The 25,120-nt window shown below is 37.7% G+C and overlaps 1 protein-coding gene across 7 annotated transcripts in view; it reads left to right on the top strand.

Annotated features, from left to right (window-relative positions):
- Nucleotides 1-25,120, top strand: part of Herc3 (HECT and RLD domain containing E3 ubiquitin protein ligase 3) — a 176,249-nt gene that overhangs the window by 62,375 nt on the left and 88,754 nt on the right. For 6 of the 7 annotated variants that reach the window (XR_015452864.1, XR_015452863.1, XR_002396187.2 and 3 more), the window contains 10 exons: nucleotides 5,629-5,759; nucleotides 6,299-6,459; nucleotides 11,605-11,778; nucleotides 12,276-12,352; nucleotides 16,581-16,705; nucleotides 18,700-18,759; nucleotides 21,703-21,814; nucleotides 22,247-22,436; nucleotides 24,156-24,319; nucleotides 24,449-24,562. Coding sequence is in view for 4 of the 7 variants with exons in the window: in XM_021261066.2 (XP_021116725.2) it covers nucleotides 5,629-5,759; nucleotides 6,299-6,459; nucleotides 11,605-11,778; nucleotides 12,276-12,352; nucleotides 16,581-16,705; nucleotides 18,700-18,759; nucleotides 21,703-21,814; nucleotides 22,247-22,436; nucleotides 24,156-24,319; nucleotides 24,449-24,562 (1,308 nt within the window). In the remaining 3 variants the exon portion in view is untranslated. The remainder of the gene's footprint in view (nucleotides 1-5,628; nucleotides 5,760-6,298; nucleotides 6,460-11,604; nucleotides 11,779-12,275; nucleotides 12,353-16,580; nucleotides 16,706-18,699; nucleotides 18,760-21,702; nucleotides 21,815-22,246; nucleotides 22,437-24,155; nucleotides 24,320-24,448; nucleotides 24,563-25,120) is intronic. The other variant, XM_004848064.4, reaches the window with a different exon arrangement.

Below are 25,120 nucleotides of genomic sequence, written 5' to 3'. Positions count from 1 at the left end.
GTGTATGTCTGTGTTTATCTCTTTGGTAGTCTTGTAGATTCTTAGTAATATTCAAAAATAGTTCAATATAAATAACTTTAAAATATATAAAAAATAATATGCTGTGTCCTTTTATACAGCCATTTATGTATGTAAAAGAAATAGCAATTTAATTGATTTTTAAAATTATCGACTTTTGGGGCCGGGGATTTAGCTCAGTGGTTCTGCTGCCTGCCTTGCGAGTGCCAGGTCCTGAGTTTGATCCCCAATACCAAAAAAAAAAAAATTATCGACTTTTTTGTTATATACTTACATTCTAGAAAGAATAAACATGTTTTTATAGTGAGAAAATACTGTTGTATATTTACTTTAGTAAAATACCTTAGCATTTGTTCATATTATAGCTTTTTTTTTGGAAGTAGTGTCTTGCCAGCTAGTTCAGGTCTTTTTTTTAAAATTAATTTTATTGGTACATTTTAGATATACAATATAATGACATTCATCATTAGAAATTTGCACCTTTACATAAACTCTCTTGGTTCTTATTTTTTCCCCTTTCTCCTGCCTTTCATCCCTCCCTATTTACAAAGACTTTGTTTCCATTTTTTCATTTTCTCATATTAATTCCATTCCCTTCTTTCTTTTCCCCTGCCCTTCCTATTTCCCCTTCCCCTTTGCCCCTTTTCTTTCTAATTCACATTATCTGTTATACCTTTTAGTCCTTATTTACACTTTCAGTTTCTCACACTAGAGAAACTATTCGGTATTTACACTTGTGTGTCCTCTATTTATTTCACTTAAGAGTATTGCCTTAATGTGCATCCATTTCACTATAAATGTCTCTAGTTTTTCATTCTTTATATCTGAGTAGTCCTCCATTTTATAAAAACACCACATTTTCTTTATCCAGTCTCCAGTTGATGGGCAATTGGGCTGCTTCCACCTTATAGCTATTACAAATTGTGCTGCTATAAACATGGGTGCACATATATCACTGTGGTATGATTCTTTTAATTCTTTGGGGAAGATCCCCAGCAGGGGAATAGCTGGGTCAAATAGGACTTCCAGTCCAAGTTCTTGGAGGTATCTCCATACTGATTTCCACAGTGGATGCACCAGTCTACATTCCCACCAGCAGTGGAGCAGTGTTTCTCCTTCCCCACAGCCCCACCAACATTTGTTCTTGGTTGATTTCATGATAGCAGCCATTCTTTCTGGGGTGAGGTGGAATCTCAGCATTGTTTTCATTTGCATCTCTCGAATGACCAGTGATGTTGAACATTTCTTCATATGTTTATTTGCTATTTCTACTTCTTTGTCTGAGAAATGTCTGTTCATTTCAGATGCCCATTTTTGGATTAGGTCTTTAAATTTGGGAGGTCTGGTTTTTTAAAGTTCTTTATAAATTCTAGATAGTAGACCTTTGTCTGAGGAACACCAGGTGAAAATTTTTTCCCACATGTATGTTGTCTCTTCATACTGTTGGTGGTTTCTCTTGATGTGCAGAAGATTTTTAATAAGAAGAGATCCCACTTGTTGATTGCGCTAGTTCACAGGCAACTGAGGTTTTGTTCATAAAATCTTTTTCTACACCAATGTTTTCAAGAGTTCTACCTAACTACTGTACCAGCCAGTTCAGCGTTTTTGTTTCAAATATTTAGATCTTTAATCCATTTTGAGTTTAGTTTAGTCCATGGTGAGAGATATAGGTCTAGTTTTAATCGTTGGCAAGTTGAAACCCAATTTTTCTATCACCATTTATTAAAGAGGCTATCTTTCCTCCAGTGAGGGTATTTGGCTCCTTTGTCAAAGATGAGGTAGCTGAGAGTGTCTGGAGTGGTTTCTGCATATTCTAATCTGTTCCACTGGTTCTCAAGTCTGTTTCTTTGGCAGTACCCTGCTGTTTTTATCACAATAGCTTTATAGTACAGTTTCAAGTTGGGAGTTGTGATACCCCCTGCCATGTCTCTGTTACCTAGAATTGCTTTTGCTATTCTGGGTCTCTTCTTGTTCCAAATGAATTTTTGGATTGTTTTCTCGAAGTCTATGAAGTATGCTGCTGGGATCTCAATTGGAATTGCATTGAATCTATATAGTAGTTTTGGAAGTGTGGCCATTTTCACTTTGTTGATTCTTCCTGCCCAGGAGCAAGGGATGTCTTTCCATTTTCTGAGATCCTCTTCAATCTCTCTTTTCAGAGTGCCATGGTTTTCAGAGAAGAGGTCTTTGATTTATTTTGTTAGGTTGATAGCTAGGTATTTCAGTTTTTTGGATGCTATTGTGAAAGGAATTGTTTGCCCTATTTCTCTCTCAGTGAGTCTGTCATTGGTGTAGAGGAAAGCTATTGATTTTTGTGTGTTGACCTTGTAACCAGCTACTTGACTGAATTTGGTTGTTAAGTCTAGAAGACTTTTGGAGTTCTTGGGATCCTCTATATAGAGTATCATGTCATCTGCAAATAATGACAGTTTGACTTCTTCATTACCTATCTTTATTCCTTTTATTTCTTTCTCTTGTCTAATTGCCGTGGCTAATGTTTCCAGAACTCTATTGAACAAGTGTAGTGATAGTGGACATCCTTGTCTTGTTCCTGATTTTAGTGTGAAGGATTTCAGTTTTTGACCATTTAGAATGATAATTGGTTGTTGGTTTTTCATAGATGTCTTTTATCAGATTGACATAGAGACCATCTATTCCACTTTTTGTAGGGATTTTTTCATAAATGCATGTTGGATTTTGTCAAATGCTTTTTCTGCATCTATTGAGATGATCATATGTTTTTTGTCCTTGGCTCCATTGATATTGTGTATTACATTGATTGATTTGCATATGTTGAACCATCCCTGCATCCCTGGCATGAATCCCACTTGGCCAGGGTGTATGATCTTCTTGTTGATCTGCATTCTATTTGCCAGTATCTTATTAAGGATTTTTGCATCTATGTTCATTAGTGAGATTGGTCTATAGTTCTCTTTTTTGGTTGGGTGTTTCTCTGCTTTGGGGATCAAGGTGATGCTTGCTTCCAGGAGTGAATTCAGGAGAATTGCTTCCCTTTCAATTTCATTGAAGAGTTTAAAGAGTAATGGCAGTAGTTCCTTTCTTAATGTCTTGAAGAATTCAGCAGTGAAGCCATCAGGACCCGGGCTTTTCTTAGTTGGTAAGTTTTTAATTACATTTTCAATTTCATTGATTGATACTGAGTCATTTAGAATTTTTAAGTCTTCTTTGTTCAACTTTGGTAATTCATATGTAGGAATCTCCATTTCTTCTGTGTCTTCCATCTTATTGGTGTATAGGTTCTCAAAGTAGGTATTGATGATCTTCTGGATTTCTGCTGGGTCCATTGTAATTTCATTCTTAATTGCATGGATTTGGGCCTTTCTTTCCTTTTTCTGATAAAGTTGGCTAAGAGTTTGTCAGTTTTGTTTATTCTTTCAAAGAACCAACTCTTGGCTTCATTGATTTTTTTTTGTATCGTTCCCTTAGTATCCATTGAATGGATTTCTGCTCCGATCTTTATAATTTCCTCCTTTGCATGAGCTTTGGGTTTTGTCTTGCTCTTCTTTTTCAAGAAGCCTGAGGTTCAGCATCAGGTTGTTTCATTGGGCTCGCTCTGTTTTCCTAATATGAGTACTCACTGCTATGAATTTCCCTTGTAAGACTGCTTTCATTGTGTCCCATGGATTCCAGTATGTTGTATTGTCATTGTCATTTAATTGTAGAAACTGTCTGATTTCTTCTTTAGTTTCTTGTGTGACCCATTGGTTATTCAGAAGTGTGCTGTTCAATTTCCATGTGTTTATGAAATTCTTGTGGTTTCTTTTGCTGTTGATCTCCAATTTCATCGCACTATGGTCTGATAATATACAGTTCTTTGCACTTGCTTAAACATGTTCTATGAGGGAGTATGTGTTCTACTTTGGAGAACGACCCTTGTGCAGCTGAAAAGGTATATTCTGATTTGGTGGGGTGGAACTCTCTGTAAACATCTGTTAAGTTCATTTGTTCAAGAGTTTGATTGAGTTCTAGTATTTCGTTCCTTCTTTTTTGTCTAGTTGATCTATCTATTTGTGACAGTGGGGTATTGAGGTCCCCCACTTCTACTGTATTAGTGCTTATTTGATTTTTCATGTCTGTTAGTATTTGTTTTATATACTTGAGTGCACTAGTGTTTGGTGCGTATATGTTCATGATTGTCATCTCTTCCTGTTGGATTGTTTCCTTTACAAGGATGTAGTGTCTTTCTTTGTGTCTCTTAATCAGTGTTGTTTTGAAATCCACTTGATTTGCAAAGAGGATAGGTACTCTTGCTTTTTTTCAGGTTCTCATCATGTGGAGTATCGTTTTCCACTCTTTAACTTTCAGTCTGTGAGTTTTTTTGAATTAAGTGTGTTTCTTGTATGCAGCATATTGTTGGATCTTGCTTCTTGACCCATTCTGCCAGTCCATTTCTTTTGTTTGGTAAATTGATTAACATTTTGATGATTAACATTGATGGTATAACTGATACGTATTGACTTATCATTTTCATGACTTTTTCTTTTTGTTGGATTCTCCCCCTTTGCATTCAATTTCTTGTCACACCCAATGGATTCATTTTGCTGGGCTTGCTGGGGTTGTGATCCACATTGTCTTTTCCTAGGATATTGTCTAAAGTTTTTTGGAGTGCTGGTTTTGTATTCATGAAATTCCTCAGGGGCTCTTTGTCATGAAAGTATCTTATTTCTCCATCAATTTTGAACGATAGTTTTGCAGAGTACATCAATCTGGGTTGCAGGCTGTTTTCCTTTAGGGCTTGAAATACATCACTCCAAGCTCTTCTTGCCTTGAGAGTTTGCATTGAGAAGTCTGCTGTGATTCTAATGGGCTTTCCTTTGTATGTGATTTGTTTCTTTTCTCTAACTGCTTGTAGAATTTTGTTCTTCTGTTGGGTTTCTGGAATCTTAAAAATTACATGCCTATTTTCCATCTTGTTTCCCTTTGAGGTTGCTTTAGGTGATCTGAAAGTCTGGTTTTGTGACTTATTTATGTGTCTTCTCATTTCAGTGGGGGAGAGGGGGTTGTCCTGCTGGTGCCCACTTGGCTCACCTCCTCAGTGCTTGGGTCGATGGTACGGTGGCCCTGCAGGTTCACCTATTCTGCGCTGGGGCAGCTTTGCTCCTCTGCACTCGAGGCAGTGGTATGGTGGTCTGAAAGGTTCACCTCCCAGGTAGTTCAAGTCTTGAACTCACTCTGTAGTCTAGGCTTCTCTTCAAACTTGTCTCTATCCAAGAGCTGGGACTAAAGGAATGTGCATGTGCCGGGCTTCAAAGATAGCTTTAAAAAATCTTATGAAGGGGTTTGTAAAGCATTTAATTTTTTGTCTGTAAGTAGCCATGCAAAGTTTTCTCATTTCACTTTGTTATTTCTCCTTCTTAATTTGTCCTAATATCTCATTGTACTTTTAATAATTTTTAAATTTTACAGGGGCCACACATTTCCTTTTCCACCTTTGTTCCATAGCAGTTTCCTTTTTGTATTTTTCTATTTAAAGAACTTGAAATGATTTTGGTTAAGTATCAGGTGTATGTGATGGAAAGTCTCTAGATAAGTTTTAGAGGAGTGTCCTCAGACTCAGAGTGAAGTCATGTGGCTTTTGTTCCTTGTCAGAGTGGAGGTGTGTTTACCTTTGGTGCTGGTTCCTGTGGGCAGCTAGGGCATGATTCAATGAATGATGAGGTTAATCCAAGAAGAGTTCTGGAGCTGATGGGCAGTGAAGTCACTCAGATTGCGTGTGGCAGGTGAGTGCTCCTCAGAACTTCCTGATACCTAGAAAGACCCAGAAATGGATCTTGTCTTGGTGGTGATGGAGATCAAGACTACATCTAACCACTGTCATTTTGAGAAATCCTAACTGCATGCATATTTATGTTGAAATTTGGGCAGAGTCACATCTTAGTAGAATGATGTGGTAGAAAATGGTTTTAAATGAGCAGAACAATAAGGGGATAGTGTATGGGAAATAAGGAAAAAAGTAAGAAATCCTACATAACTTCTTGGGATTTTTGCTAAGGCCCACCTGCATCTTCCCTTTCACCCTAAAGGTCAAATGCAGCACGACTTGGAGCTCTTTGCATGAGTTGCCATCCTCTGCATGACCTAGTGTGTCAGAGGATAGTATCCTGGAGAGCTAGCCCCTGTGCAGTTATGTGTTAACGTGGGGGTAGGCTCCACAGGGTGCCCCTAAGGAATTACTCTGCTCATGTGAAATTAAAGTCAGAGCCTTAGTGTGTGACTTCATCAGTAGAAACTATTAATGACTTAATTTATTTCTTCATAGACAACACACCCTAGCCTTTGTGCCTTCTTCTGGACTCATCTATGCATTTGGTTGTGGAGCAAGAGGTCAACTAGGAACTGGACACACTTGCAACATTAAGTGTCCATCTCCTGTGAAGGGTTACTGGGCGGCCCACAGTGGCCAGCTTTCAGCTCGAGCTGGTAAGAGTGATTTTCACTGGTATTTAATTATATTTCATATAATGAAAAGAATGATTTTGAATATGTATCTCTTATTTACCTTTCAGTTTTTTGGAGAGAATTAATATGAGGTTTTCATTTCTAACATAAATCAACAAATATTTGAGCATTTACTATGTCTGAAACTCTGTGGTTGAGATCCTAAAGAAGTAAAGCATAAAATGGTAACACCAAGGACATTGGTGGTAGTGTATACATTTTTTTTTCCCATTAAGTTTATTGGTACAGTTTCAGTATAAAATACAGTTACATTCATCATTGGGACCTTGTACCATTACATGAGTATCTTGGTTCTTATTTTTTCCCCTTCCCTTCCCCACCCTTCCCTATTTGCAAAGACTTTGTTTCCATTTTTTTCCTCTTATACTTTTTCTTTTCCCTTTTTTTTCCTTTCCCCTACCCCTCCCACTTCCCCTGCACCTTTAGACCTTTTCTTCCTGTTACACAATATCAATTACACATTTTTCAAATTACAATATCAAGATCTAGGAGACATTACCACAGATTTTACAGAATTTAAACGGATATAGAAAGCATATTTCAAAAATCTGTTTTGAAATAAATTTGTCAACTTCTAAGAAGTACCTTGGAAGACAAATTAATGAAACTAACTCTGGAGGAAATATAAAATTTGAATAGCACCTATTAAAGAAAGTATATTCCTAGCTTGAAAACCTACCTATACGACAACAGCAGGCTCATATACATTTTAACTGATAAATTATATCAAACAATTAAAGCAGAAAAAAGAAGGAACACTTCTGCCCTCATTTTAGGAACTCAACATTGTGCTAATCCTAAAACTAGATAATGATAATAGGAGAAAAAAGTATGAACATAGATAGAAATTTGTTTAACAAAGCAAACTATTAGAAGTCAGATCTGGCAGTATGTAGAAAGTGGTTTTATTATAGGGATGGCAGTGTTGGTTCAGCACTGGAAGATCCAACCCCAAAAGTCATCATTTCAATAGAGGACAGGAAAAAGCCATATGATCCTGTCAGTAGTTGGAGAAAAAGTATTGGACTAAATTCTACAGCTGTTCATGGTAAAAACTATCAGGAGACTGGAAGTAGAACAGAACCTTCTCAACAGATTAAAGACATGTACTCCATACTTCCAGTGAGAATGCCTTATATGAATGGAGAAGATACAATGCTTTCTCATTAAGGTAGGGAACAAGGGCAGATATGCTTACTCTTTATCTGTCCATTAAACTTTGAAACCTAGTCCCCACCAAAATAATCTGGCAATAAAATGACACAATTAGGATAGGATTGGCGAGGTAGAAGCAAAATCTTTATATGTAGATGAAATGATCATCTAGAGAGAAAATACTAAGAAATCTCTAGGAGCCCCTAGAACTTGTACTTGAATTTAGCAGGATTAGAAAACACAAGGTATATATAAAAATTCAGGTCTGTGTATACTTGTTGTAAATGAAGAATTGGACATTGAAATTTAAAAGTTATGTAGGAGTGCAAAGGACCTAGAAAAAATTTTTTTAAAAAGACAAAAAGCAGTGTTGGAAGACGTTTAGTACCTAATTTTAAGACTTCTTCTAAAGCTACAGTAATCAAGGCAGTGCTGGTGTAAGGAAAGACATATAGATCATTTGAATAAAACAGAGAATCTAGAAATAGAACCACACACATATGGTCCACTGAGTTTTGAAAGATTATTTAACATTAGCATTTTATAGAATATAAACTCAATTCAAGAGCCGAGGAAGAGACAGTGTTTCAGCAAACGACACTAGATCACCTGGTATCCATATATAAAAAATTAACCTCAACCCTTTATTTCCATACATGAAAATAACTTGAAGGGATCTATGAACCTAAATATGAAAGCCTAAAAGTATAAAACTTTAAGAAGAAATTATAAGGGAAAATGTTTATGAATTTAGGGTAGGCAAGAACTACGTAGTATACAGAAAACATGATGTATAAAAGAAAAAAATTGATAAATGAGATTCCATCAAAATTTAGAACTTTAAATGACATCATTAACATGAAAAGTAGTCCTTAAACAGACCATATTTACAATGCATATAATCTATGAGCAGAATATATAAAGAATTCTTAGAGCTCATTAATAGACAACCCAATTAAAAAGTAGACATAAGAAGATGATAAATAGCCAGTACAGCACAAGGAAAGGTGTGCAACTTTAGAATCAGAAAAATACTAATCAGTACAATAACAAGATTGAATTATAGACTCATTAGGGAAATGAAGTTAAAAGTTTTAAAACGCTTGTCATGACTTTTTCTTTTTGTTGGATTCTCCCCCTTTGTGTTTAATTTGTCACGCCCAATGGATTCATTCTGCTGGGTTTCCTGGAGTTGTGATCCTCATTGTCTTTTCCTAGGGTATTGTCTAAAATTTTTTGGAGTGCCAGTTTGATATTCACGAAGTTCCTGAGGTGCTCTTTATCATGAAAGTATCTTATTTCTCCATCAATTTTGAACGATAGTTTTGCAGGGTATATCAATCTGGGTTGGAGGCTGTTTTCCTTTAGGGCTTGAAATACATCACTCCAAGCTCTTCTTGCCTTGAGGATTTGCATTGAGAAGTCTGCTGTGATTCTGATGGGCTTTCCTTTGTATGTGATTTGTTTCTTTTTTCTCACTGCTTGTAGAATTTTGTTCTTCTGTTAGATTTCTGGAATCCTAACTATTATATGCCTATGTGTAGATTTTTTTTTATCAAGGCTATTTGGATCCTCTATGCCTCACTTATGTGTATGTCAAGTTCTTTTCCCCTCCTTGGGAAGTTTTCTGCCATCACTTCTGTGAACAGTTTTTTTATATCATCTGCACTCTCCCTTCTTTCTTCATTGACTCCAATCAGTCTTATGTTATTCTTCTTTGCATCGTCTAGCAGCTGCTGGATTGATTTCTAGTGTTCCTTTACAATTTTAAAGGAATTTTTCTTTTCGTGGTCACTAATTGCAATCTTTTCTTCCATATCTGAAATTCTATCCTCACATTGGTTCATTCTGCTGTGCAGACTTTCTATGGAGTTTTTAATCTCCTGGAAATCTGTTTGCATCTGTTTTATGGATTCCATTTGTTTCCTATGTTGGGATTCCATCATGTTCCTCAGATCCTCTAAATTTTTTATCTATGTCCTCTCTAGATTTATTAATCATGTCTTGCGCCATGAGCACAATCTTTGCTGTTACCTCAGTAATTATTTCTGATTTCATTTTTCCCAGATCCTCTTTTGTTGCCAAGTTAGAGAGTCCAGGTGGTTGAGTATCAGATTGTTCCATCTCATTTCCCTTTGGGGTTGCTGTAGGTGAACTGGAGGTCTGTTTTTGAGGCCTGTTTATGTGTCTTCTCATTTCGACGGGGTGGGATTGGTGCTTCTGGCGCCCACGCGGCTCACCTTCTCTGCCCTAGGAGCTTGGGATGGCGGTGGGGGAGCTTCCTTCCAGGTTCTTGGACTGGCTCACCTTCTCTGCCCTAGGAGCTTGGGATGGTAGCGGGGGAGCTTCCTTCCCGGTGCTGGGACTGGCTCAGCTTCTCTGCCCTAGGAGCTTGGGATGGCGGCGGGGGAATCTTCCTTCCGGGTGCTGGGACTGGCTCAGCTTCTCTGCCCTAGGAGCTTGGGATGGTGGCGGGGGAGCTTCCTTCTGGGTTCTGGGACCGGCTCACCTTCTCTGCTCAAGGAGCTTGGGATGGCGGTGGGGGAGCTTCCTTCCGGGTGCTGGGACTGGCTCAGCTTCTCTGCCCTAGGAGCTTGTGTATACATTTTTTATTGTTGCTAATAATGATAGTTGACATTTATTGAATGGTCAGCTAAGTTCTTTTACTATGTGAAGCACTTAAAATGAACTAATTACTAGTGTTGTTATGCTCATGGCAGAGGTGAGGGAACCAAACCTTCATGGTAAGTAACTTGTCCAAGATCATAAAGATTCAAATGCATTTCAGCTTTATTCAAAAACTTGTGCTTTTAGTGCTTAGACTGTGCTACTTTCACTTTGCTATTGCTGTTTTGGCCATAATAAGATATAATTTGTTTAAGTATCTTTTTTTCTTAAAAATATTAATAGAATGTTTATTTCATTGAAAATCAAAGTAAGGCAGCTTTTTGTCTTGAGTAACTCCTTCATCTTGAAATAGCATTTCCAGAGGCTGAAATGGAACTGGAAAATCATTAAAAAGAAATGTAGTTTAATAATTCATTTTGAATTTGTAGTCTTAAACTGACACACTTAATGGGTTGATCAGTCGTTTTTGGGTTTTTTTTTTTTTTTGGTACCGGGGATCGAACTAGGGTCCTTGCGCTTACAAGGCAGGCAGTGGAACCACAGAGCTAAATCCCTAGCCCTTGATTGGTCTTTTTTTATAAAACAACAGCCATCAGAAGTTCCCTACTGAATTATAAGAAATTTAAAGACAGGGACTGATTTTTTTTTTATTAATTTTATTGGTATATTTTAGGTATACAATATAATGACATTCATCATTGGAAATTTGTACTTTTACATAATCTATCTTGGTTCTTATTTTGTCCCCATTCCCCTGCCTTCCCTTCAACCCCTCTACCTTCCCTAGGACTGATTGTTTTCATGTTTGTAAATGTGGCATATAGCACAGAGCTGGGCATACGCTTGGTCACTCATTAAATATTTATGGATGAATATATGAGCATTTTGAAATGTAGTGAAATTTAAAATATAAAATAAACATGATTGTCTTTTGGTGATGTTGCCAAAAGCAAACAAATAACTTGATGTCCTCTTCTCTGTCATTTGTTTGTTTTTTTTTATACTGGGGATCGAACTCGGGACCTTGTGCTTGTGAGGCAGGCGGTGGAACCACTGAGCTTAATCCCCGGCCCTTCTCTGTCATTTGTAAATGTCCTTTTCTCCAAAACATTCTGCTGACACTTGGAATACATGTGTTTAAGAAATATATCAATTTAACAAACTCAAGTGTTTTGTAGGTTAATTTGAAACCACAAATTTTCAAAGTTGAGTTAAAGCCTGACCTGACTTATGTGGTCATAAATTTGTCCTTGGATGTAACAAAATGCTTTTATAACATGCTCAGGTAAATTTTAATTTATTATGTAAATTCTGTGTGTTTAGGAACCTTTGTGTTTATGCAGGAACACAGAAGAAGACATGAAAGAGTACTATGGTCAGAGGAAGTTGGAGTTGTGTCTGACAGGGTGACTGAGATAGCAGAGGAGAGGACTGTGAGGAAGACGGTGGTTCGGATGCCCCAGGAGGCCATTATGGAGAACACAGTGTGCTCTGAGGGTGGTAAAGAGGCGTGGAGATGTGAAATGGCATAGGGTGTTAGAAATAATGCAGTTTAGGGGTGTTAGTGTTGACTTGGGCACATGTGATGTGAGCTAAAGCAAGGAGCAGGAAATAGGAGTTACCAGCTTCATTCTGAAGGAGTCAGAGTCACAGATGTGCAATTTTTTGTTACACATGGGTCGCCATTTATAGTAGTGTCCATTTTAGATTTTGAGTCAGTGGCATGACAGAGTTAGCATGAAAAATAGAAATGAGGTCAGGATTAGCTGATAGTGACAGAGGCAGAGATAAAGTGAAGTTACCATTTTATATGTTTATTTTCAATTGAAATAGAAGTAGTCCTGGGCAGTGAGCCAGGAGAGGTTTTCATGCTTCTCTGACATAATTAAAGTGAGTAAAAAGCCACTCAGAAGCATGTTTCAGAGTATCAGAAAAGGGGGTGAGGGAGAAACTTCAATTACTGAAAAATGTGTTGTTGGAATTTTTTTTGACAGATCGCTTTAAATATCATATTGTTAAGCAGATTTTCTCTGGAGGAGACCAGACTTTTGTACTTTGCTCCAAATACGAGGTAAACTTTTCTTTTGACTATTACTTTGGGGTGAATAATGGTGAATCTGTAATTATTTTAATAAATAATTACATGCAAGCGTTGTTACTTTGTTTCTACCAATTTTATCTTACTAAAACAAGCAAACTAAACTGTGAAGTATTTAGTATCTCCTTTTGGACCCTTTGAAGTTGCAATAGTTTTCCTATTACTAAAATCATAATGTTCTGATTTATAATTTCAAAATACTTATTTATATCCATATTTGTTCTAAAAGAAATGTAAGGAACCCTACGGCCTAGAGAGTTTGTGCTTTGGCATTACTTCACTTTTTTTCCTTAGCTGTTAAGCAGCAACAAATTCCAGGTATTTGAGAGCTTGGTGGGTTCGGTGTCTTTGCTTTGTTTGATTGTATAATGTACGTAACAGATATCACAGTTTATAGATATCTGTTATTTTTCTAGTCACTGCACCACATGTAGATCTCCCTCCTGTATTGCTGTAGCAGATAAACCAGGAAGAGCAGTGGGTTTCAGGTAGAATCACGTGAGGATCCAAGAAGCTGTGATAGCAGTATTCATTCCACTCTTCTTGTCCAGTGAGTCTTAGTCTGAAACAAGTTCCATGTGTTTGCCCTGTGCTTCTTTCCTCTGTTCTCTGCCCACTCCCTTTATTTCACAAGCATCCGAGGAGGATAAACTGTGTGCAGCATTGAAGGGACCCTTGGTGATAAAAGAATTCGTATTGGCTAGGAAGAAAGTGAGCAAGTGAGAAAATAAGGGCCCTTTCAATCTTGGAAGGTCTCCCTGGTAGTCTGGTATGTTGCCATCCTTAAATACACACATCTCTTGTCCTCTAGTCAGTATAATTCTGTGATTCTGGTAGCAAAAGTACTGGTGAAGCCCAAGGCTGCAGTGTGTGGACAGTTGAAACTGACAGCGAGCTTTCTCCAGGTCAAGAGCCTGAGAAAGGCTGGGGAGTGCTGCCATCTGGGGAGATGTGGGGTTGCTGCTTGGTACTTATCTGAGGCTCAGCTGCAGAGCTTCCCAGAGAAATCTTGAGAAAAGCTGAGGTTATTCTTTATTTTTTCAAAATGACAGTAAGGCAAAATAAGGAAAGCACAGGGGCTCTGCGGGGTAGTAACTTTTTTGTCCACAAGTAGTAGACTTTTAAGTATTCATTTCCTAGGAAATTGACTTGACTAATAACCTACTTTGATTTGTCCATGAATATAAATCTTAGTGTTTTTATTCTTTTTTTTTTTTTTGAGACAAGGTCTCACTATGTAGCCCAGACTGGCCTCAATCTTGTGATCCTTCTGCGTTAGCCTTCCAAGTGCTGGAAATACAGGAGTGTGCCACCATGCCTGGCCATTCCTTTTAGAAGCAGTCTAATATATATAGCTGAAGCTCTACATTTTTTTTTCCCGGTACTGGGGATCCAACTCAGGACCTTGCACTTGCAAGGCAGGCACGGCACCACTGAGCTATATCTCCCTGAAAGCCCCCTGAAGTTTAAATTTATTAACACTATTGGGTGTGGAAAGCAAACCATAATGAAGGGGAAGTGAAGTTTAACAATTGGTAAGAGAAGTATGCATTAAACATTTAAGGTAACAAAATAGACAATTACTGAAAAAGGCACTGCTTTTTCTAAAAATGAAACCTATACACATTTACTTACACTATTAACCATAGATGTTTGTTTAGATACAGAGACTGAGAACATTATGTTCTTGCCCTGTTATCCTATCACTTAAAGATCAAGGAAAAGCATCTGTGTAGTGTCAGCCTCTGCTTTTGTACAGCTCATTCATTAATGTGGCCTTGAGGTAGAACAGCTGGGTCCAGTGGCACATACTTACAATGCTGGCTATTCAGAAGGCTGAGTCAGGAGAATCACAAATTGGAGGTCAGCAAAATCCTGCTTCATAATAAAAAGAGCTGAAGATGTGGCTCATCACTCCCTGTGTTCATTCCTCGTAGCCCCTCTCGTGTTAACTCACACGAGTTAACAGTATGAGTGTCCCGTATCCAAAATGATTGAGACCAGAAAATAAGTGTTTCACATTGCAGATTTGTGGGAGTTTTGGAATATTTGCATATTCATAATGAGATACCTTAGGGACAAGACTGAAGTCTAACTGTAGAATTCATTTATATTTCATATATACCTATATACATTGCCTGAAATTAATTTTATATAATAACTTTAATAAATTTGTGCATGAATTTTTCCACATGTAGCATCATGTTGATACTCAAAAACTTAGGATTTTGAAGCCTTTCAGAGTTTAGGGTTTTGGATTAAGGATGCCCAATCTGTATTCAGATACTCCTTTGCTACATTTGATTCTGGGTTTTGGCAACTTAGTGTAAACCATAGGCACTCCTTTCCCGTTTGTCTTGTTCTCTGGATAGGATTGAAGAGAGTGTAGTTAGAACTGTCATTGCATCAAAACCTGCTAGCTGACATGATGTTTTTTTCCTTTCAACCATAGTTGTCCCTTGGAATCGCCTGGAAACTTTAAAAACTACAGAAACCTCTAGAGTTCTTATTTCATGGATCTAGAGTGTAATTTGATTATTAGAACATTTTTAAAGCTCTTTTGGTGATCCAAAGCCCAGCCAAAATCGAGAAATGCTTATCTAGAGCATTTTTTTTTCTTTTTAACTTGTATGTAGTTAGAAGCCATAGAAGGCTGGGAGTGTAGGTCATTTGCAGAGTGTTTGCCTTGCAAGAACCCAAGGCATCTAGGGCTTGTTGGACAAATAATAATGAGAAAATAGTTCTAAGTCTAATTTATTTTATAAGGTTGCATTATTTTTGATGTCACTCCTTTGAAGTGGAGAAAATTTAGTTTTAAAACCAGCATGGAAAGCAAGATAATCGGTGTGTGCTCAGACATCCACTTTGGCTTAAGAGTTTCTTGTATGTAATTCAGGATTATTTTTATTCTCTCAATATATGTCTGTGATCATTTCAGTAAAATAGTTATCAAAAACCAAATGATCAGAAACTTTGAGACACATCTCTGGCGTATTATATTCCCTCCTTTTCCTCTTAGTAGGGGCATCTTCACTCACAACTATAGAAAAGCAACTAGGAAAATTTACTTTTTTTAAATTTGGTACCAGGGATTGAACTCGGGACCTTGTGCTTGCGAGGCAGGTGGCGGAACCACTGAGCTAAATCCCTGGCCTATGGAAAATTTACTTTTGAAAGTTACATTTTTGGGGACTAGGTCTTGCTATGTAGTTCAGGCTAGTCTTGAGCTCACTGTGTAGCCCAGGTTGGCCTTGAACTTGTGGAATTCCTCCTGCCTCAGCCTCCTGAGTGCTGGGATTACTGTTATGCACTACCATACCCCACCTTTAAAGTTATGTTTTATGTGTATGTACACACACATAGAGATAAAAGATAAAAGATTGTTCTACGAATTGATGGATAAATGCTTTAATGTTACTGTATTCCTTTTTATAGTTACAAGTATAGGAGGTATAGAGCACCACTAGCTTTTTCATAGTTCTAGATCAGGAGCTAATTGGGGAAATTAAGTTGAATGCAAGCAATGGAAATTCTCACTGGATAAAGGTGTATAATGCTGAGCAGTGATTAGAATCTTCAAGGCCATTATTGATCTCTTTCTTGTCACTTTTTTTTTACAAGTTTTATAGCTATGTACTTGGAACAAGAAATTATGAGGTTTTAAATTTTCATAAGTTATTTACTATATAAATTATAACTTAACTGACTTTTTAATAATACACTTTGTTGCAGTTTGGTAAATAATTATGGCAAATAATTAATGTCTTAGAAGCCTTAATCTTATGGGGAAGAGATCTGGAAGAGTTGCACTGATTTTCTGGGAAACAGACTTTGGGCTCAGAGTTTTTGAAGGTTTATTGTGGCATAGCATCCACTCAGTGGGGAAGGAGGCTGTGCTAGGCATAGAAGTTACACTTCCATTCAGTTGCTGCCAAGGGCAAGTCCTGGAGAGCAGCCCAGGGCTGAGCTGTCAGCAGCTGGGAGTGAGTACCTCCATATTGAAGGGGGGATTTGGGCAGCACAATGAAAAGAACGTGGAGGCTATGTAGGAGGGAGGAGGAAAGATCCATTCTGTGTAACTTCTTTTTTCCCCTAGACTGGGTCTTGAGCTGTGTAGTCCAGGCTGACCTGAAACTCGTGATCCTTCTGCCTCAGTCCCTCTAATTTCTTTTTCTTTTACTGTTAACATTTAATTTTCTAGAATTCTTCTCCTGCTGTTGACTTCAGGACTGGGAACCAAGCACATTATACCAGCTTAATAAATGATGAAACCATAGCAGTGTGGAGACAAAAACTCTCAGAACACAACAATGCAAATACAATGAAGTATGTAGTTGCCTGTCTTTATTTTTTTCTAAAGTATATTGGCACTTTCTAGCTTAGTGTTTTTCCCTACATCCATGTCGAGGTTGTGAATGTAAATGGAGCTTTACGTTTAGGCAATCTGTTCTTGCACATTTATGCAGGATATGGTCCTATTAGCTCCCAGTAATACAATGGATTGCTTTCAGTTTGCACACACTCCTCAGCCTGTCATTAGAAAGCCTTTAAAATCCCAACTGAGGAAGGCTAAAGTTGGCCTTTGTGCTAAGAGAGCTCAGTATTAAATTTTGTAACACCAGTGGGTTTCCTCATATTCATGTTCCAAAGCACCCCAAATCTAAGACAGCTTTTATCTTATTTAATCTAAATAACTTCTAACATTTTTCCATTCAACAAGATAAATGGAGATGGTCAATCCAATCGTATAGGGTAAAAAGTATAGTAAAAATTATTGAAGCTTGTGCTTGTTTCGGCAACACACATACTAAAAACTATTGAGGCCTTCCTCAGTTTTATTTCATTCTTAAAAGAATTTTTTTCTGCACATATTTATATATTTTCATTGCCTTAGCATTTTCATTGTTTTTGCAGAGAGCCTTAATTTTTGAAATGAGGAAATCAAGCTCTGTGACTAAGGGTGGTCATTCCGAGAGATGTGTATAATCGGTCTTGGTTTATGGTCTACATTGTACTAGGGCCGATGACCAGGACCCTGCACTTTGGAGCTCTCCTGCTAGTACCTTTCTGAGTGAGGTGTTACTGGGAACATCCTAGAGCAGCTCTACAGTAGCCCTCAGGATCCTTCTAACCCCAGGGCCTCTGTGAAGGAGTTCAGGTTGGAAGGGCTGTGAGGGCGAGCAGAGGGTTAAATTGGGTACCACTGGGAGAGCGGAAGATACTGTACTTCACCAGTAGCTCTGCTTTCCTCTTTATGAAACGAAGGGATTGAAGTGATCTCTAAAGATCTTTCCTGACCCATGTTTGATGATTAACAGAAATTACTGCAGTCTCTTCCCCAGCCACTTAAATTTGTCTAATTCTTTCCCTTCTCTCTATAGTAAGTAAGAGGATCCTAAATTCCTGACATACAATTCACATTCAGTTTCACAGAAACTATTTCTCAGAGCCTATATATATAATCTATGTAATACAAAGAAACAGTTTGCTAATTTTTAGTTTCTTTCTCAAATGAGCAACAAAGTAGAAGGAAGTGGTGGGTCAGTTATTAATTTACAAAAATAATTTCTCTGGAAATAATAGCCCAGCCCTTTTGTTTTACTTTTTGTGTTTGGAGTTGAGATAGGGAATGTTTTAGATATTTGGTAGTGGGAGAATGTTCAGGATTGCCTTCAGGGATAAGAATTCTTTTAAGAGCTTTTATCGCTCTTTTTTTAAAAACATAACTTATGGAAAACTTAAATTCTTATCCATTTTGAGATGTGACACACAGTTTCTCTAATGCGTATGTATATTTTCCAAGTGTAGCTTTGTCTTAGTCACCTTCTCATCACTGAGACATAGTACCCATCACCCACAACTTAAAGGAAGAAAGGTTTATTTTGGCTCACAGTTTGTAGAGGTTTCAGTGCATTGTTGGCCAGCTGCAAGGCAGAATTGCAAGGCAGAATGGCACGGATGCATGGCAGAATAGTCACTGCTTACCTCTTGGTGACTCATATCAGAGAGCAAGTGGAGAGCCAGGAAGAGAGATAAGACACTTAGAGCCTACTCCCATGGGCCTCTTCTGACCAGACCCTTCCTCCTAACAGCAAGTCAACTGTGCCGTCCTCACAACCCATTCACCTTTCATATGCCTATGAGCATATGCACCTTTGGGTGATGTTTTAGATCTAAACCGTAATGGGCTTCATCTAGGTAAGAATCAGCTACCACTAGTGAAACTTTTTTGGATTAAGAGATTGACTAGATAATTATTGATGGTTAAATAACCATTTATTTGTAATCACTAAAACCTTCCTTTCTCTCTCTTTGAATAGTGGTGTTGTTCAGATATTATCTTCTGCAGCCTGTTGGAATGGAAGTTTTCTTGAAAAAAAGTAAGTGACTTATAGTCTTGAAAAACCCACATTTGATATAAACATCAAAGGGTGTGAAAGACTTCTGTTCTTTTTGATGGTTTTTGGCCTTAATTCAGTGAATAAACTGAAGCTTTTACAAAAGTTAGATGCTTGCCAGGGATTTAGCTCAGTGGTTCTGCCGCCTGCCTCACAAGCATAAGGACCTGAGTTTGATCCCTGGTACCAAAAAGAAAAAAAAATGTTAGATGCTTAATGATGAATGAAAGGATGCCAGGAAAGACAATACGGAATCATGCCTGGTTGGCAAAGAAACACTGTACCTACCAAAGACTAAGATTGTCTCAGGAAGAATTGATGTAATCTAAAGTCAGAATTTCAGGGTATTGTTTGTACGATGTTACCCATATCATACATACATTAGGTTGCTTTTGTTGTTGTTGTTGTTTTGTGGTACTGGGAACCAAACCCAGGGACACTGTGTCACTAAGCTACATCTCCCCCCCCCCCCGCCCCCACCCTTTTAAATTTTTGAGACAGGGTCTCACTAAGTTGCCTGTGCTGACCTCCAATTTTCAATCCTTTTTAACCTCCCAAGTTGTTGGGGTTATAGGTTGCATCACTATGCCTTGCTTATTTGTTCTTAAACTCTTTAATTCTTTAAATTGTCTCATTGATCTCCTTGCTATGCTTCTCTGTAGTATTTTTCTTTTCTCAAAAGGACTGAACTTCCAGGGAGCCTTCAGGGAATCCTAGAATTTGAGTCCAGCCCAGCTTACCTGGAAGTTGTATCTGTGGAGGAACTCCCAGTCAGCAAGTAGATCTCACTTTACTTGGCCTTATCTCTTTGGCCAGTTTTCCCCTCAGGAACCTGATGCAGCCTAAGGGTTTTATCATGGGTTTGGATCTTTGGTGATCCAAAGTCCTTATCATTTCTCAGTACTTTTTGCCAGTGACCAGACTAATGAGATTTCAAGACAAATGTGTTATCTTTCTGTTACTATAACAAATACTTTTGAGATAATCAAGTTAAAAAGAGGAAAGATATATTTTGGCTTGTGGTTTTAGTCCATAGTTGGGTGGCCACACTGATTTTGAGTCTATGGTGAGGAAGTACATAATGGCGGAGAGTGTGGCAATATAGATGTACAGCAGAGGAAGCTGCTCACATTATGGTGTCCAGGAAGCAAAAGAGAGGAAGGGGCTAGGATCCTAATATCACTTTCAAGAGTATGCCCCTAATAACCTCATTTCCTTTTACTAGACCATACCTCCTAAAGGTTCTACTCCTTACAGTTGTGCCATGGACTGGGGCACCAAGCCTTTGACACATGGGCCTTTGGGGAGCATTCAAGATCCAAGCTATAGCAATAAGATAGAGTTTAGTTTTGTGTGTGAATCCCATCTCTAACCTTAAACATGTGGCAGTTGTCAGGATTCTTCAAAGGAACAGAATAGGATGGATGGATCAGAGGCAATATACTGTGAGATTTGGTTTATGTGATAATGGATGCTGAGAGGCCCCCTGATGAGCCCTTCAATCTAAAGACCTAGGCAAGGTAGTAGTGTGGCTTAGTGTAAGACCTTAAAACCAGGAAGCTGCTGGTAAAACATTTAGGCCAAGGTTGAAGGCCTGAGAACCAGGGGCGTTCTAGTGTAAGACCTAGGGAGAGAGGAGAGGAGAAAGGGGAGAGAGAAGGGAGGGAGAGAAAGGGAGAGGGGGAGAGGCAGAGGGAGAGAGAGAGAGTGTGACCTTGCCTTTCCTCTGCCTTTCTGTTCCTTTTAGGCCCAGGCTGGACTCAGAATTGCTGTAGCCCTGCCTCAGCCTCCCAGAGTGCTGGCACTACAGTTATGCACCACCATGGTGCGCCCCCGCCATTGACATTTGTGCTATTGCAGGAAGCCTGCTTCTCCAGTATATACAAGATGCATCACAGCAAACCAACCAAAATGAAGACCAATTTTACAAACCAATGTATATGTATAGATAAGAATTTTTTTTTAACAGCATAGGTGTAACATACATCTAAGTATATCGAAAGTTATATTTGGGCACCAGAATTAATATTTTGTGCCCATTTATTTTAGGACAGCAACAACAAAAAAACCCAACAAAGAAAAGTGACTACTCTTGATTTGACCATTTGTGTTCCAATACATAGAATCATTATTTTTTTACATGTTAGAAACTCTACCTGTCTTTTTATAAATTGTAACATTGCTGTCAGTGGGTGTTAAAACTATTTAAATGTGTCACTCATAAACAGAAGCTTATTTTTCAAGTAAACAGCTCTTTTGTAAACCAATAGGTATGGTATATTTAAGAGAGGGTGTTTAAGAGATACTCTTAAGTCTCTGAAAGGCTAAGAATATTTAAGTTTGGGAAAACGACTTAGTTGCTAGGAAGTTAAAAAGTTGCTGTGAAATTAGTCCTTGGGTGAATGTAATTGTGTCCCATGTGTTATCTAAGAGAGATATTTACAGTTGTTGTAGATCTGATTTTTATTTTAAGTACTTTGTTAAGGAAGATGCAAATAGAGAAGTTCTCTTTGCCATTTGCTGATGGACTGGCCGGTTTGCACAGGTGATGTTTTTGCACCTGGCCACAGCATCTGAATAGCATTGCAGTGTCCGTGTATAGTTGCAGAAAAGGGTAAAACAAACAGCAATCCACAAAAGTCAATCAGGGAAATAACACTCTGAACTTCAAGGAATTTAAAATAAAAATCTTTTAAAAGTACAAAGATTGAAAAACGATTTGAAAATTTAAAATCATCTTCAAAAAAGAGTTGCCTGTGAGGTCTATTCTCTAGGGCTTCCCCAAAGTGTGGTCTTGTAGATCTTGTCTGCCAGGTCATATTTAAATCTGATCAGCATAGACAAACTATTTTGTTTATTGTTCATAATTTCTACCCCAGTGCTTGTTTTGTTTTTCTTTTATTCAATACTGTTTTGTTTGTTTAGAATTGATGAACATTTTAAAACAAGTCCCAAAATCCCTGGGATTGACCTGAACTCAACTAGGGTATTATTTGAGAAGTTAATGAACTCTCAGCACTCCATGATTCTAGAACAGGTATGTTCTTAACATTTTCAAAGCACATTTTTGGAAATGCATTTCTGCATTTAATAATTCTACTTTTCCCCCTCCGTTTTTTAACTAGTATATATTTGTGATACATAGGAATAATTCAACTTTTAAGAGAAAAAAGATGACAAGACAGGTCTTGTACAAATTTTAATTTAGTAATTCATTTTGGGAATTTGGCCTTCTTTTGGCTTTCTCTTTGGCTTAACCTAAGGAATATAAGATTTGTACAGGCAGGAGCATTCAGACTTTCTTCTCCTTGAGGTTCTGAGAGCCTTGACCAATGCCTGGTTGGTAGTAGTTGATCAGTGTATAGTGCAGGAATAAGAGTGAGTCTATCAAATAGTTTATGAATTTAGAGATAGATTAACTAGATTTCAGGCATGTTTGAATTTCTCATTACTCTTTTCTTTCATACAGATCTTAAGCAGCTTTGAAAGTTGCCTGATTCCACAGTTGTCAAGTTCACCGCCAGATGTTGAAGCAATGAGAATCTATTTAATACTTCCTGAATTTCCCCTGCTCCAGGATTCCAAGTATTACATAACACTGACTATCCCCTTGGCTATGGCCATTCTGCGGCTGGATACAAACCCTAGTAAAGTATTAGGTGAATGTGCTAAAGTCATTCAAGTGATTTTGTGCTTATTTTGTTGCTGTTACCCCTGGCTCTCAGTGGATTGAGGTCCCACATCTACTTGTTGGGTGTAACATAAAAGTGTTAACATTTAAACTTTTCTTTACTGTTAATGTCTAGCTAGCCTTTTTTGTAATTTAAGCAAATTGAACCATTATTTAGGTTATTTGAAATAACTCATGCCACATTAATCTTGATTTGGAAATGCCACACAGTCACATCATTCAGTGTATTTCCTTCCTCTCACATTTGCTTCTAGTTCATAGTGCCTCAAAAGTTAGTGTCTGCTGTATCTACTTAGGGAGTGGGAGTGGACTGGTTTTGGTGAAACTGAGGTCTGCAGGAAAGGAGAGGCAGAAAATGACCTAGTAGAGACTTAGTAACTGTTTGTTTTGTTTTTCTTTTTAGGATGGTTGAGTCCACACTGATTTTTGCAGGCTCTGGACACTTTGCTGAGATAAGAACCTTCTGTTCCTCAGTGAATTGGAGAGTGTCTGTCTTGGAGTAGCGCCTAAGATGTTTTTATTAAGCAAGTGAAGGAAGTCTGTCACCTGGCTTTTTTACTTTTACCCCCTGGTAATTTTTTTTAGGTGTTTGTTGTGACTCAGTAACTTCTGTGTTCAGGTGGATTGAGCTGGTATTTGAGCATGGTCTCCCCTTGATTGAAGAGATCTATCTGGTTTTGCTCTTTCACACAGAACACAAAAGCAGAAAAAATAATAAAAGTATTAGATCAAAAGCCATTTGGGTACATTTTCTTAGGTGTTCTAACAGTTGTGAGATAAATGACAATCTGAAGAAATATTACCCAATTTTAAGTTTTGGGGTTTTAAATAAACTTTTCCAGGTCTCATGATACCAAAAAACAGATGTGAATTTTATATTAAATTTATTTTTAACTTTCAATTATTGAAATTTGAAAGAATACCTCAAAAGAGCACTATAGGTATACAGCAGACATATTTAACATTGTCAACATTTTGTCCTTTTTATTTTATCCTGCCTCTGCTTTTTTTATGTAATATTTTATTTTATTTTATTTTTTTATGTAATATTTTAAAGGAAAGCTCAGATAACATATTTGTTCATTGTTTAACTATTTCAGTATGATTAAGTTTATTTCTAACAAAGTAGAAGTCAATAGTATAATCTTGCTGGGCAGGAGAAGGCATTGTTTGGAGAAAAATAATAAAAGAAGTAGTTTTTCAAATAATTATGCCTCTTTAAGGAAAGAAATAATTTTCATGTTGGTGCCACTTGTAGGGGCTGTTGTCTTTCACATCCTTGGTACAGGATGTCAGCAGTGGCTGAGAGCAGTGCTGAAGGAACTAGGGCATGTGAGCACAGTTTGGAGTAATTCAGTGGACATCCCTCATGTCCAGAATATGTGTATCTTGTCCTCTTGCCACCTTAGAATTAACTTTTAGATTAGCCTTCCGAATGAGTTTGAAAAAAATTCAGATTTGCTTTTACCAAAACAAAACAACAAAAACACCCCAGGGATTCTTATATAACTGCTGCAGAAATTTCTACAGAAATATTTTAATAGATTCTTTTTTAAAGTCAGTTTGGGGAAGCTGCATTTTAGACTACTGTTTATCTTCTGGCCTTTGGTGTTTTTAGCTAACAGGCAGAAGCATACATACTTGCTCCAGATTATATGTTGAAATATGTTTTTTTTTCTTTCTTAAGATAACTGGTGGTCTCAGGTATGCCCCAAATATTTCATGAAGCTGGTAAACCTCTATAAAGGTGCAGTCCTTTATCTACTGAGGGGAAGAAAGACATTCTTAATTCCTGTACTGTTTAACAATTATATTACAGCAGCTCTCAAGCTCTTGGAGAAGTTATATAAGGTGAGCATAGGAGGAGCTAGTGGGGAGGGGGTGAATAGATGGTAGGGTGAAATATCCTGCTATGATGTTCTCTGGGAAGCAATTTTTTCATTCTCTGTGTTTAGTTATCCTTATTTTGCCTTTTATCAGGTAAATCTTAAAGTGAAGCATGTGGAATATGATACATTTTACATTCCTGAGATTTCTAGTCTCGTGGACATTCAGGAAGACTACCTCATGTGGTTCTTGCATCAAGCAGGGATGGTAAGGATTCATGTAAACCATGTCTTAAAAGATTTAGTCTTTTTCACAAAGTACAGATCAGGACAGGAAAAGCATATCTGAGCTGTACAGTTTGTTTTGTTTTGTTTTTTAATATCTTGTTGAGACAAGGTCTGTTATGTAGTTCATCCTGGCCTTGAACTTATTGTGCAGCCCAGGCTGATCTCCAGTTCATGGTGATCCTCCTGCGTCAGCCTCCCGCGTGCTGGGATTATAGGTGTGCACCACCACTTCCAACTGTACAATTTGTTTTAGACTTTGATGTTAGTGTCACAACTGTTTTCTATCCACCTGGCTTTTGCAATCTTGAAACTTGGGAAGTACTTTAGGTAATCACAAATGTCATAAGGAGTTGTAAGTGAGTAATCGCCCAGAATGTTATAAACTTTTTTAGTTAGCAATATTAAAAAAAAAAAAATCAGGGTTCTTTGGTCAGGATGTAACAGTGGTGATGTGTGTACTTAGCATGTTCAAGGTCCTGGATTCAGTCCGCAGCATCACATGAAAAAATAAGCAAAAATGACTATGTCTGAAGTAGTC

The sequence above is a fragment of the Heterocephalus glaber genome, unplaced genomic scaffold (genome assembly GCF_053883595.1).
Source record: "Heterocephalus glaber isolate CG9 unplaced genomic scaffold, H.glaber_assembly_v1.0 deba00001454, whole genome shotgun sequence".
NCBI lineage: Eukaryota > Metazoa > Chordata > Mammalia > Rodentia > Bathyergidae > Heterocephalus > Heterocephalus glaber.
Note: the sequence above shows the minus strand (reverse complement) of the source record. Positions and strands in the feature narration are given on the sequence as shown.